The sequence below is a fragment of the Schistocerca piceifrons genome, chromosome 9 (genome assembly GCF_021461385.2).
Source record: "Schistocerca piceifrons isolate TAMUIC-IGC-003096 chromosome 9, iqSchPice1.1, whole genome shotgun sequence".
In the NCBI taxonomy this organism is placed as follows: domain Eukaryota; kingdom Metazoa; phylum Arthropoda; class Insecta; order Orthoptera; family Acrididae; genus Schistocerca; species Schistocerca piceifrons.
In genome coordinates this window covers 217,869,235-217,884,480 of record NC_060146.1, presented here as the reverse complement: position 1 = coordinate 217,884,480, position 15,246 = coordinate 217,869,235, and the positions used below count along the sequence as shown (strand labels likewise).

The 15,246-nt window shown below is 40.7% G+C and overlaps 1 protein-coding gene across 1 annotated transcript in view; it reads right to left on the bottom strand.

The window, feature by feature from the left end:
- The window catches only part of LOC124717024 (Golgi resident protein GCP60), a 90,695-nt gene extending 75,902 nt beyond the window's left edge, over nt 1–14,793 (bottom strand). The window contains exon 1 of the mRNA XM_047243677.1: nt 14,290–14,793. Within this exon, the coding sequence (XP_047099633.1) occupies nt 14,290–14,473 (184 nt within the window). The 5' untranslated portion in view covers nt 14,474–14,793. The remainder of the gene's footprint in view (nt 1–14,289) is intronic.
- Nucleotides 14,794–15,246: the final 453 nt, after the last annotated feature.

Sequence of the window (15,246 nt, the reverse complement as noted above, 5' to 3'; positions counted from 1 at the left end):
ATTGAGAAGCCTCGTCCCTCTCTTCTGTCATTCTCATTCAGTTTTCAAGGCTTGTGATGACAGATCACTAGACTGCCTCTTTTTGTGCATACAGCCAGGGGACCTCTGAATATCCTTCATACCACAAAAAACTGATAATGGTATACACTGCTGACACCACAATTCTGCCACACTGTAGTGTGTAGAGATGACCAAAAAATGCCATGCCACAATACTAAATGAAACATCACACTGTACCGAGTACTTCTGTGAAGGATCGAGCAAAGCCAAGATAGGCAGAGCCTTGGCCTGCACACCCAGATCGTGAGCTGTTTGGCACACCATGCCTGGCCCTGCTCCACATCTCCTACTCAGAGATAAATTTTCAGGTTCCTCCCTGAGATATGCCACTACTGACTCTTTACATAATTCACTGAACGTATACATAGCTATACTTGTTTCAATTGCCATTTCTACTCTGGTAATCATTGTTGCAATGACTATCTCACAGTCAGTGATACCAACCCAATATACACACCTCAAAGAAGTCAAAGTCTATTTGTTGGCATTTGATCTAATACATTCTTGTCAAGTGTTACGTATAAAATAAATTTGTTACAACAAATTATTGACCTCATCAACTCACAGCCAAACTATGACCTTTCAACCTAATCAATACAAGGGGGTACACAAAAAAGACTAGAGTAACATTGCCGTGGGCAGAGCTTGTGTAGTACGCATTTCTGTCGATAGGCCTGTATAGAGCAACTCCTTGCCAGTTCAGTGCCACCCATGTTGTCAACCTGGCTTGTTCTGTTCATCTGCAGTGACTGGTTTTGCTGGCACTATTTTGTTCTTGTTTCATTTTTATGATGGAAAGTTTAAGTGAACAATGCACGGCTGTGAAATTTTGTTTTCTACTCAGTAAAAATACTGCTGAAACTGTTTTAATATTCAAAACAGATTACTAAGATGATGCTATGGAAAAAACTCAAGTGTACGATTGGCTTGCTCGATTTAAAAATGGCAACATGTCGAATGATGACGAACCTCGTTCTGGATGTCCATTAACTGTCTGAATCGAATCGACGAAAATATTGGAAAACATTCCAAGAGCCTGTGCTCACAGACCATCAACAGACAACTGATAGAGATCAGTGGGTTACCTTGGAGCTGAGTTCAGCACATTTTAATGGAAGACACACAACCAGCTCTGTCAGACAGTTTCTGGCTAAAAATAAAATGGTTCTGCTGCCTGACCTGGCTCCGTGCGACTTTTTCTTATTTCCACTCATGAAAAGGGACACGAAAAGGCACAGATTTGACAACACTGAAGAAATCGGACTGGGGGAGGGGGCCAAGGAGCTGTCCGCCATTTCTACAGATGACTACAAAAAATGTTTCAAACAGTGCAAGCACGGGTGGGAAAAATGTATTAGTTGTAATGGAGCATACGTCAAAGGGGACAAGGTTGTTTTGTAGACAATTTGAAGCTATACAGCTTTTAAAAACCAATTCCAGTTTTTTTGGATACCCCCTCACATTTTGGGCTGTGCACAGAAAAGTCTACCACCAGTGACACATTCATTGGATTCCCCAATCAGCAACCAAATTATCACCTTCCAAAATAACCAAGTCCTACACTTAAGATCAGTCTGACACAACAATCTGATATATGAGGGACATTTCATTAATAATGCACAGGTTGGTATTCCTGTGGATTGGAAGCTTAAGGAAGAAGCACATGTTTTTGACTATTTTGCTGTGTATTCTTAACATAAAATTGGCATGACATAGAAATGGACCCTTCAGGGGTGTTGGGTATTGTGACTGTTGAAGGTCAGAGGTTGTACATCAAGATCAAAACTTGACACGGCAAAACCAGACAGCAAACCATAGCGTGTTAAGTGAAGTTTGTGGTGAGTTCAGAATGGACCATAGTACAGTTTCACATTGTGTTAATCATTTTTGTGATGGTAGTATGGCAATACACAATAATCCAAGACATGGAACAGATGAACGACGTGTGAAATTTGTGGAAAAAATTCTTTTGATGAAGATGGTAATGCAACTTCTGAGGAACTCTCTCAGGTCATGGGAATTCCCCCAGCATCAGTATTCCATTTTCTGACAAACAATTTGAAAAAGAGAAACACTTCTGCAACAAGGGCCCCACACTGTTTAACTGCTGAGGAACAGCACAAAAACACCTGGACGCTGCACCCTTGCTCAAACAACGATTCAACCGTGAAGCTCAAGAATTCTTGTGTCGAATTGTCACTCTTGGTGAAGCGTAGATAACGGACTTTGAACTGAAGTTGAAATCAAGGTCCAATGTCGAGAACTTCAGATTCTCCACATTCAAAAAAATTTCGACCCACACAATCAAAGCTCAAGCAAATGATGATTTTTGCTTACGATTACCAAGGAATCATCGTAACGGATAAAGTCCCACGTGGAACAAGTGACACAGCAGGGTATTATCGTAACTTCAAACAAACTCTGCGTAGAAAAATGCTCAAAATCCGATCTCAGCTATTGGAGGCTGTGCCACTCATTGTCCATAGCAAGGCTCATCCACATATCAGCAATGTTGTAGCCCAAAAACTGAGCAAATAATACAGATAGCAAGTGTTGCCGCATCCTCCTTGCGGTCCAGACAAGAGCCCACCAGGCTTCAACTTGTTGCCGAAGTTGAAAAAACCTAAGCATGGACACCTTCGTCTTTCTCTGGAAGAGCTATCTGCCACCATTATCCGAGACATTTGACAGATGAACAGAAGTGGTGTCTTGGATGGAATAACAGAGTTTCCGAGATGTTGGGATCAGCCATAGAGAAGCAGGGACACTACTGAAAGGCTGTAAAGAGATATTGGGAAAAAGGGAAAAAATAAACACCATACTCTGTCAGTTCTGATACAGATAGACGCCTATCCTAGTTCACAGAGCAGGCAAGCCTCCAACCCCACATTCTGAAATGAGACATGGTCATCCGACACCTTGTCAAATACTGATGGCACTATCCTTCGAGCATTTTCACTAGATGCTCATGATTGTAGAACCTGAATAGCTAACCAGCATCACCAGTTCTGAGATGCTCGCTCCCAGGTGCCAGGCAATGACAATCTGCACTTTGTTGAAGTTGCTCATGTCAGTGGATTTACCCACTTGCAGCCCTTATTGCTAGAACGATCCTCATTCATCTCTGCTCCATTTACATGCTTCCCTTCCCGGATCACATGTCCACAGTGCCACCAGGCAGCATTCTGCCTCGCAGTGGGCAGCAGGGGAGACAATGCCAGGCTACTTGTCCATTACCACTGCTATATGTATCAAAAGAACAGGGCTGCTGTGTTAATAGATGTTGAATAATAGCAAAAATGACACACCACACATCAGGGAGACTGATAAAAACAGGAGGTTATTGCAAGCTGGTCATGTGAGACGAAAACGAACTGCCAACTTCCTGAATAACTCTTGTCGAAGAACAGAAGATCTCTGTAGAGTCTTCTATCAGGGGCTTGAGGAGATACCTTCTCAGTCATAACACATTTTGACACAGCCATTGGCCACTGGGAAATATTATGAGCTACTGAAAATTACTAAATAGTTGAAACTAGTAGAGCCAATATAGCTACATTTGACGTCATGTTCCTTGGTTTTTGGGAGGAATCCAATACACTTCTGCACTGCCTTACAGAGAACAAACTTCAAGTTAGTGAATAATGGATAATATATGAGATTGGATAGAGCTTTCCTTGAAGTTACAACGTAACACAACATTCTCAGTGGACCAAAATTGATAAACGAAAAGGTAATTTTGGGGGTAACATAAAGGAGTGTTATAGAGGTACTAATATTTACAACTTATATTGCTGACCAAGTGGACAATGTTGGAAGCTCCATGATGCTGTTGTCTACAGGAATGTTGCAAAGCCTGTAGTGAACTGCAAGAGGACCTGCAGAGGATCGAAAGCTTGGTGCAGGGACTGGCAGTTTACCCTAAAGGTAAATAAACTTAAGATTGAGAGTAAATAGGCGGAGATATCCATTACTGCTCAATTACACCATCGGTGTCCAATCACTGGATACCATAACAACTGTAAAATACCTCTCAGAATAGCTGTCCACAGCGACCTAAAGTGGAACGACCAATAAAACAAATAGCAGGTAATGTACACTCATGTTCATAAATTAAAGATAACTGCAGAATGTGGTGCCACACAACGTGGCACTACACAAAACTGGCACTAATAGCATAGACCCGTAGGGAACAAACAAAATACAGATTTGTAAGTCCACGGTACTGGTGATAAGTTCAGAAAACTATCCCGAAACACGTGTTACAAAACGCCACTGTTTCCTGTGCATGTACCCAGACATCAATATGGGATATGATCACCACGCACACAGGCCGCACAATAGGTTGGCATACTCTGTATCAGGTGGTCGAGCAGCTCCTGGGGTATAACCTCCCACTCTTGCACCAGTACCTGTCGGAGCTCCTGAAGAGTCGTAGGAGGTTGAAGACGTGAAGCGATACGTCGACTGAGAGCATCCTGGACATGCTCGATGGGGTTTAGGTCTGAAGAACAGGCAGGCCATTTCATTCGCCTGATACCTTCCATTTCAAGGTACTCATCCACGATGGCAGCTCAGTGGGGCCATGTGTTATCAGCCATCAGGAGCAAGGTGGGACCCACTGCACCCCTGAAAAGGTGGACATACAGGTGCAAAATGACGTCCCAATACATGTGGCCTGTTACAGTTCCTCTGTCAAAGACATGCAGGGGTGTACATGCACCAATCATAATCCCACACCACACCATCAAACCACGACCTCCATACAGGTCTCTTTCAAGGACATCTGATCTGGTTCCTGGTTCATGCCAGATGAAAATCTGGCAAGAATCACTGTTCAGACTATACCTGACTCGTCCGTGAACATAACCTGGGACCACTGTTCCAATGACCATGTACTGTGTTCTTGACACCAGGCTTCACAAGTCTCCTGTGGCCAGAGGTCAGTGGAATGCACTTTGCAGATCTCCAGGTGAATAAACCATGTCCGTTCAGTCGTCTGTATGCTGTGTGTCTGGAGACTACTGTTCCAGTGGCTGCGCTAAGGTCCCGAGCAAGGCTACCTGCAGTAGTACTTCGTTACCGCCTGCGGGCACTGATGGTGAGATATCAGTCTTCTTGTGGTGTTATAAATTGTGGACGTTGATGGAATTGTTGCCATAATTGTGAGATCACACTTTGTGGCACACGGAGGGCCCGTGCTACGACCAGCTTCCAGTCGCCTAGTATTCTACCCCTCATAACATCATCAATGTGTGTTCTTTGAGCCATTTCCAACACACAGTCGCCATTAGCACATCTGAAAAAGTCTGCACACTTACTCGCTGCACCATACTCTGACATGCACCAACACACCTCTGGATATGTGGACTGCTGCGAGTGCCACCGTGCGATGACCGCAAGTCAAATGCGCCACATGGTCATAGCCTGAGGTGATTTAAAACCTCAAACTGCCCACCAGTGTGTTGTTTCACCATGTGTCAGCATTATCCTTAATTTATGAGCATTAGTGTATATAGCAAACTGAGGCTCATAGTAAAATTCATAAACAAAAGAAGTGGTTTACAAAATGCTTTTTCAACATATTCTTGAATAATGTTCATCAGCCTGGGATGCCTACCAAGCAGTATTAAAAGATTTAACTAAGAGAAGGTACAATGAAGCATGGAACGCTTCTTCACAAGACTGTAGAGCATGTGTGGGAGTGTTAGTGATATGTTCAACAAACTCCAGTGGCAGACAGTACAAGGAAGGCTCTGTGCGTCACGGAGGTTACTGCTGACATTCTCAGATCCCCTATGTACAAGAGGAGTCGAGGAACATCATATTTCCTAACACATACCTTGCGAAATGATCACTTTGAGAAAATAAGCTATCATATTTCCCATCAACCCTTCATGAACAAAACAGGAATGGGTGGAAAAGTTAATGGCAATGACGCTGTGACTGAAGAGACATCTGTGGCAGTGCCAGGGGCAGCGACCAGGGTGCAAGAAGTTCCCAATCCACACAGACTGGTGCATATGCATGAAAGTGAGTGAGATGAGGGCATGCCCTCATACCCTGGGGCGGAATGATCACATAGGCTCAGTCATGGGTAAAGCAGGTGGGAGACTTTGTTTACTGGTGGAACACTGGGGAAGTGCAATCAGTCTACAAAGAAGATTGCTTACAAACCACTCGTACAATCGGTTCTAGAATATTGCTCAAGTGTGTGGGATTCACAGGTACCAGACATACCATCTGCCACACACCATAAGGTGGCTTGCACAGTATAGCTGTAGATGAAACAAAATTTGAGTTAGCATCAACTGATATTATTAACAGTCAAATTTAATGAGCTCTTGGGCACCCTCCACCAAGTAAGCAAACATGAACAAATTAGTTTTATGCTAGAAGTAGATGTATCAAAACATTTTAGCAACTCTACTGCACACTTACAGTTCAAGTTAACCCAAAAACCTTCAAAATATGTAGCCTACTCAATTTATTATTCATTGTTGGTTCAGTAAATTAACTGGGATGGAGCACTCTTGACAGTACACAAGTGGATAAACTGTCTACCCTCCCCTCTCCCCTACCCCAAAAAGAACCTGCCCCAAATATTAATGCTAGCCAATTTGTGCTATACCATTTAGCATACTCTACAAAAAGGTTCACTATTTTCTCTGCTGATGCCTTTGCACTTGGCATTCATTACTGGTGTACCCAGCAAAAAGGACTAACTCTGCCTACTAGTGTAAATAAAAGAATAAGCAGAAGCTTTGATACTACCTTGCTACTTCATATCCACATTGTTGCCTTTCAACCTAACCTAAGACTCGAGCTATGCTACTGATCACATTAATCACCACAGCTAAAATTTTGCATTCACTACTAAACGGTCACCGTTCATCCTAATCTATACCTCAGGCTACACTACAGATTAATCTGTCGATCTACATTATACAAAATAACACACAAACACAAAAAAGGTAATTGTCAATGGGGTCATTCCACACCAAGTGGTCTAAAACTGAAAAAAGTTCCCACCATCATGGTCTCCAATTTTCGTCAAATTTTAACTGTAGCTTTAGTCAAGTGTTGAAGTAAGTTTCCCAAGATTTCAGGCCTCTAGCTGCAATAGCTGCTGATCTAGACCCCCTTGTCTGAAGTGTACTTAGTCCGTGTGCATGCAACATAAAAAAAATGTCATATTTGGAGTCTAATAAAATCGAAACTAATTCATAAGAATGGTTAGTAAGATGCGACCCTGTACAGTTTTTTTTGCTGATTCCAACGAAATTATGTATAACATTACTCATGCAAACCCCGGTCAAATAACTCGACTCAAAGTATACTTCAAAATTTGTCGTGACACAACGCGACAAATTTTGACCAATATTAAGACTGCAATGATTTCCTTGCAGTTGAAGATATGGACTTGAACTTTTGGCCAAGCTTCATGCTTGTGCTAGACATAATGCAGCCGGATTTGCAATGATCCAGGCCATATGGTCGCCCTGCAGTATCTCTTCAAATTAGGCAGTGTCAGCACAAACGGTAAAATTTACCAAAGTTTCAAGCCAATTACTAAAAAATAGTTGGCCTGAATCTGCTTGTGAATAGTATCACCTAAAAGAGAAACTCTTGCTCTACAAGACTGACATTTGTTTTTTTTGCAACGCGACCATTAAGTACTCATTAACTCACATCAAAGTTGTTATATTTTGTATGCGCGATGCACTAATTTTTCTTCATTTCTAGGAATTTGAATCTTAATAGTCGCTTAGAATTACTGATATAATTGGATATTTCATTCGTGTTTTATTCAGTGATTGGCCAGTGAGAGATGTCAGAAGTTAATGAAGAAGAAGAATCGTTGGCCCCCTGTTCAATTGGAAAAGATGCTGCTGCATCAAAGTGCCATGTTATCTTCTATGCTAAGAAGACTGGATTCAAAGCGTTTAGTGATTTCACAGAATGTGACCAGAAATTGCTTGTTTCGCGTTCAGAAGCCAAACTTGACGAAAATTCCATCATTTGCTTCCACCATGAAGCCCTCTTCCTACATGAATATCAAGCGATGCAAAAGAAATGTTGCAATCCATTCAAGAAGAGGAATCACAATGTAAAAGCTGGACTTAGACTGCTTGATAATGAAACAGCTGCCAAACTTTGCCTGTTAAAGAAAAAAGAAGTGATTGATATAAAACCTGGTCAGAAGCTTTGCCCTCGCTGCATGTCGGCACTGAACCAAAAGCTAGAAGATTCATCATCACTATCAACCCAATCTGAACAAGATTTCACAACGGATGAAACTGAACCAGCCATCAACAAAAGTTTATCATTTATTGGTGCTTCACCATTGAAAAGAAGACAACTAAGTAAAAGAGATAAGCAAAGCTATGCAAAAAGAAAGATCTTGGATGCACAAAGTTTAATTGGGAATCAAATTGCTGCTGCTGTAGGAATCAATTACGATGAACAGCCAAGTTCAAGTAAAAGTCGCCCATGCAATAATTGTGCAGATCTTGATAATCTTATAGAAGAGTTGAAAGAAAAATGTAAAGTGTCAAATCGTAGGACAAAAGTTCAAATATTGACCTTGGTTCCAAGAAGCTGGACAATTAAAGATACGACAACAGCATTTAATGTATCAGAAAGAATGGTAAAGCAAGCGAGAAAACTGAAGAATGAGCAAGGTGTTCTAGCTTTTCCAGCAAATCGGCAAGGAAGGAAGCTTTCAGATGAAGTTGTCCAGAAAGTACATGACTTTTTTCAAGATGACGAATTCAGCAGACTTTGTCCAGGGAAGAAAGACTGTGTGCCTGTGAGAATTTCAGGAACAAAGGTGTACAAGCAAAAGCGGTTGTTGCTTTGCAATTTGAAGGAAATGTACGTGTCTTATCAGAAGCAAAATGGACCAGAAATTGGCTTCTCAAAGTTTTGCGAGCTTAGACCAAAATGGTGTGTTACAGTTGGCTCTGCTGGAATGCACTCAGTTTGTGTCTGTACAATACACCAAAATGTCAAGCTTATGCTCACTGGTGCATCAATCAATGAAGACTACAAGGAAATTCTTAGCAAAGCTGTTTGCAGCTTGGAAAACAAGGATTGTATGCTTCATCGTTGTGAAAACTGCCCTGGTCCAGAAGGTGTAGAAGCAGTTATTGCAACATATTTTGAAGATAATGACCCTGAAGAACTGATTGAGTACAAACAATGGATTCATACCGACAGGGATACTTTAGAAACAAAGCAGCTTTCAACAGAAGAGTATGTTGAAGATATTGCAGCAAAAATTTGGAACCTGTCTTGTCATCACTACATTGCCAAGCATCAAAGCCAGCACCTGAAAGCTCTCAAAACTGATTTGAAAGAAGGCGAATTCATAATACTAATGGATTTTGCTGAAAACTATTCATTTATTGTTCAAGATGCAGTGCAAGGCTTTCACTGGGAAAACAGTCAAGCAACAGTTCATCCATTTGTAGTCTACTACTGTGAAAACGAAGAGGTGCAATGTGTGAATCTTTGTGTTATTAGTGACTGCCTTCGACACGATACAATTACTGTCCATGTTTACATTGGAAAAGTAATCAATTACCTGAAGATGCAATTTTCCAAAATAAGCCACATCCACTACTTCAGTGATGGTTCAGCTGCACAATATAAGAATTTCAAGAATTTTCTCAACTTATGCTATCACAAAGAAGATTTTGAAATAACAGCAGAATGGAATTTCTTTGGAACAAGCCATGGAAAGTCGCCTTGTGATGGCATTGGAGGCACAACAAAACGGTTGGCAGCAAGAGCAAGTTTGCAACGTCCATATGAAAACCAGATTCTAACACCCAAAGATCTTTTCAACTTCTGCAATGATAATATCAATGGAATCAAATTCTTTTTCATCAGCAAAGAGGAAGTTGAAGAAGAAAAAGCTTCTCAAGAAGAAAGATTCCTGCAAGGGCACACTCTAGCTGGCACAAGAGAAAACCACCATTTTTTGCCCATTGATATGACGACAATTAAGGTCAGTAGAGTTTCTAATGATGCGACATCTTTTTTGGCCAAAATTAGTGCTGCTGAAGTAGTAGTTCAAGTCATGGATCTTCAGCCTGGGCAGTATGTTGCTTGCATTTATGAAAAGAAATGGTGGATTGGAAACATCGTTGAAATCTCAGTCTAACAGAAAGATGCTTTCATAAGCTTTATGCATCCTCATGGTCCTGCAAGTTCATTTTATTGGCCCTTAAGACGTGATACTTGCTGGATTCCAGAACAACTTATCATTGGTGTTATTCCAGCTCCATCAGTGACATCATCTGGTCGGCAATACAGTTTTCCTGAAAGCATTCTCTTGCAAATCAACGATGCTTCCAGAATGATGAAGTAACTGAGGAAGACAGGCTTGGGAACCTGCATAAAGAAACCCACAATCAGGCTTGGGATCCTGTGGTAAAGACACCCTGTAATCAGGCTTGGGAACCTGCAGTAAAGATACCCACCCGTGGCTGTTACTGCATGGCTATCGGGCGTGGCCCCTATGGCGATGGGGATGCTGGTTTTATTGTGATAACCAGTAATGGCTCAGCCATCATGGACCAACGCAGGGCACTGCGCACACAAAATATAAGATACTTTGACCTGAGTAAATAAGCACTTAATGGAAGCGTTGCAAAAGAAAAATATATCCATCTTGTAGAGCAAGAGTTTCTCTTTCAGATGATACTATTCACAATTAAATCCAGGCTGACTATTTTGTAGTAATGGGCTTTGAACTTTGGTAAATAAAGCCATTTGCGCTGACACTGCCAAATTTGAAGAGATTTTGCAAGGCGACTATAAAGCCTGGGTAGTTGGAAATCCAGCTGTATTATGTCCAGCACAAAGATAAGACTTGGTAAAAAGTTCAAGTCCATATCTTTATCTGCAAGGAAATTATTGCAGTCTGAATATTGGTCAAAATTTGTCGCATTAAGTCACGACAGAATTAGGGGTACACTTTGAGTCGACTTGTTTGACCGGATTTTGCATCAGTAATCTTATAATTAATTTCGTTTGAATCAGCACAAAAAACTGTACAGGGTCTCATCTTACTAACCATTCTTATGAATTGGTTTCAATTTTATGAGACCCCAAAAATGGCATTTTGTCTGATGTCGCGCGCATGCGAACTTACTACCCTTCAGACAAGGGGGTGTAGATCAGCAAGTATTGCAGCTAGAGGCTTGAAATCTTGAGAAACTTAATTTAGCACTTGACTAGTGCTACAGATAAAATTTGAAGAAAATTGGAGACATGATGGTGGGAAGGTTTAGACCACTTGGCATGGAATGACCCAATGTTTGGTTCTCTTCCTCTTTGTGCATGTCCAACATCACATGCCACAGCATCATTATCTCACAGGATAGACTGACCTCCAGTACCAGTAGGTTTAAATGACCCAAATGAAATGGCGTAGCATTAACACACAGCAAGAATAGTAGTGGCCTAAGACTTAGTCTTGTGGAATACTCATTATAATTTATCTGTGTGTGGTTGATGCAGTGACTCCCTGGTTTGGTTACTAGTTAAGTAACAGGACACAGAAACCAATACTAACTCTGACTGAAGTGCACTTCAGTGAACCAGGCTCCTCCGCCATTTGCTGTTATTGGCAATTTGTTTTCGTCAGTCGTAGCCAATCGGTTCACATGTCTGAGAATAGCTGAGTTTAATTACTTCTTTCCAAATAATTAGAAAATTTGTTTCTGATATGCAGAATGGGAAGAAAACTAGATTTGCTGACTGAATCAACTGTAGTGTAACCCGAGGCCTAGGTTACATCGGAGTGTGGCAATTTGGTTGCAATTTTGCAAAGTCACCACAAGCGAATGTAAAAGAAATTAGATATGCTGACACAGTGACGTGTGGCACAGCCAAACACAGGAAATTATGAACAAGCACTCTGATTGGCTACCAACAACCAACTCGAGATTTGTTTAGTTAACTTCCCACAATTCTTCATGTCGACAACTACAAACAGCAGCACATAGTGGGAAAGCTGTGGTACACCGTAAATACACTTTTACCCTACACTTTCTACATTCTGTTTATTAAGTATAAATCAAACCGCATACGTGCTGAGCAATGTCCAACATAAAATTGTAGCACCAATAATAATATGTTGATTGCAATGGCAACATTTTATCATTTAAAAATAATTTTAAGGAATTACTGCAATTATTTATGAAATACAAAGAAGTAACCAGTTACAAACAGCACCACATTTGCAGCGATCTCATCAAAGTTTATCAGCTTGATAGTCTCTCGGGCTTGCAAACAGATTGATTGACCATTGTTGAAAGATTTTTTGATGGCACAACATGCCATCATTATCAGGTTACCCCTGCTCACTGACATCCTGGACCAGTGGGTCATATATATAGTCTCCCCCTCCACTGAACCCATGTATGGACCACACTATGTGATGCTACAGTGGTGGGGGTAGCTCGCACTCACAATTTGAGTGCGGTCCTCAGTCTGCGCTCCACCTTTGGCGTGCTCAGTGTTCCGCTTTCACTGTGTTTGGAGAATTTTCAGTGCTGGAGCCCAGGCTTGACTAAGTTGAAATACAGTGTTGTTGTTGATTAGTTTCCCACGTAGCCAGATTTCAATAGCCTCCTTGTATACACAGTCCCAATAGTGGGATGTGTTGTGCAGACTTTTTGAGCCTTTGTGTTTCATTTTGTGGTTGGTTTCAATGCAATGTTCACCAGTTTCTGATTTAGTGGGTTGCTTTAGGTCAGTGTTACCTTACACAGTCTAAAATTAATTCTACAACGATCAATCAATCCAGATGCATGCCTGAGAGACCTTCAAGCACCATATCTGCTGGGAATTGATGAGTACTTTAAAATTAAAGTCACACTAGATGTGGAACTACAAATACATGGAGTAGCATTTGACTCCAGGTGCTAGGAATTTTAAAATGATTTTTCAACTCTGATTACAATTGTGTCCACGAAAAATTCCAAGTCCTCCACTTCAAACATTGCAACCAAGTTGTTCTAAATCACAGTTACCAATATCATGTATCAACTATCCATCGTTTCTCATGAGCCTACACAACGAGGGAGTTCAGTGGCAGTGTTCCGAGTAGTGTTGGATATAATGTTGCATCATTCTGTTACAGAATCATGGTTGAGATCTGTTTGACTATCCCCAACAATACCATGCAACAAAATAATCCTAACTGTTGCGCAACTGACTGCCATTCTGGCACTACTGTAAAGGCACACGACAACTGGTATGTTGTTACTGGCAAATGAAAGTAATACACAGCTGCTTTCTGTAGATGAAGATAAAAGTTTTTTTCTTACATGTTCAATGGTGTTCCTAACTGCTACAAATACAACAGAAGTTCTGAAAAATAGTATGAAAACACACAATGAAAGTGCTACTGCACACAGTATTGTTTAATCATAAAGTGTGAACTGATCAGAAACTACACACCAGGAACCCAAAGACTTCAAACTTTAAACTGTTTAGAACTGGAGAGTCAAAAACTTGAAAAAACGTTAAGAAAATCCATGGCTTTTGATTCTACCCATCTGCTTTGACTAATGACATCAGAGATTAACTACGACTGCAAATGTATTTCAAAATGCAATATGATTAAGGCAGCAATTATTCACTGTACTTACAAACATTCCACCTGACATTTTACAGCATACATGGAGAAATTTAAATATAATCTACATATGATTGGAATGGGAAGAAAGCCTAACATGTGGTAGCTAGGTCAGTACCCCTCTGCTATGCACTTTAGTTGTTTGCAGAGTATTTATGAAGATGTAAATGTTGGTTTCTAAATGGATTTATTTTCGTTATGTTTTTAATGTGGCATTTATCATATCATAGAAATTAATTGAAAAAAAGAATACAAATATGAAAAGACGTCATTCCTGTTTTTCCTGATGTCAAGGGATAAAACCAAGTACACATCAAAGGAAACTTTATTCAAATCTAGAATGCATTAGGCCTATAGAATGTGACAAACTACAAATATAATATTGTTTGGGACTGGAACACTTGCTTTCAGAAAAACAAATAACAATCACTAGACTTTCTGGTAGAAATACTTAAACATCAGCACATTGTTTACAGGACAGATGGTACTTTCAATGTCACGTTTTAAACTATTTTCCTTCAGCAATGCAAATGCTATATTATATTTTCTTTTATAAAAGATGAAATTCTTACCTTTATAAAACCTAAGGGCAAGCCGATATAGATCTTTCAATTGGAATCCCCATTTCTCCAAGGCTTCTTCATCCTCCTTACTTAGCTCTCCATCAATGTGTGAACGTGTTATGCTTTCCTCGGACCCTATACTTAGCCGGTCTAGCTGGCTGTCAAGATGACTGCTTTCGCCATTCGTCGCCATTGCTTCTATAAGCCCCTTGGACTTATAGGTACCGAATTATGTTGTAAGAGTCTGTTTATTACTATGAGCATAACAGTTTTTGCTTGCACAAATCGACGCCACAGTTTTTCTCTCTTGGAATTCGTATTGTTATTTCGCAGTTGCACACTCGATGCCTTTCTCAGTACCAGTTATATCTAATTCCTTCAACACATCTTCAAGCACCTCGTTACCTGCTATTAGTTTTCATTCCCTTAAAGAATGTGCAAGTTCAGCTTAATAAACACAGTTCATTTTCCTCTCTTGCCAACGCACAATACTCCACCTCCACCGTACATCACGACGACCCGCCAGCGATGTTCTTTCGCTGTTCAATCTGTCGACAAACAGTAGCTACGCAGACGTCAACATTTTACACATTACTTGGTGTACATTTATGTTAATCAGCGTGCAGCAGTAGTATCAGCATAATTACAATACTCGTATATGCGGAAATGACAATGGGTTTTTTGCATTCCGACTGTGCAACCACAAATTGTTGAATCTTTGTATTTGGATATGATCAGCTACAAACGTCCGTCTTTCGGCACAGATTCCATTTTCTGGCTGTTTTATGTGTCACAAAATCTAATTTAAAATACACAAATACTTCTAGCCATCTTCGTGGCCAAATAAAGCGGCTATGTATCATTCGCGCAGTTTTTCCAATTACTTTGAACATTGTTTGGAAATTGTGCGAGTTCAGAAACGTCATCCCTTACGCTGCACTCCACGTTCCTCTATGTCGAAGTTGA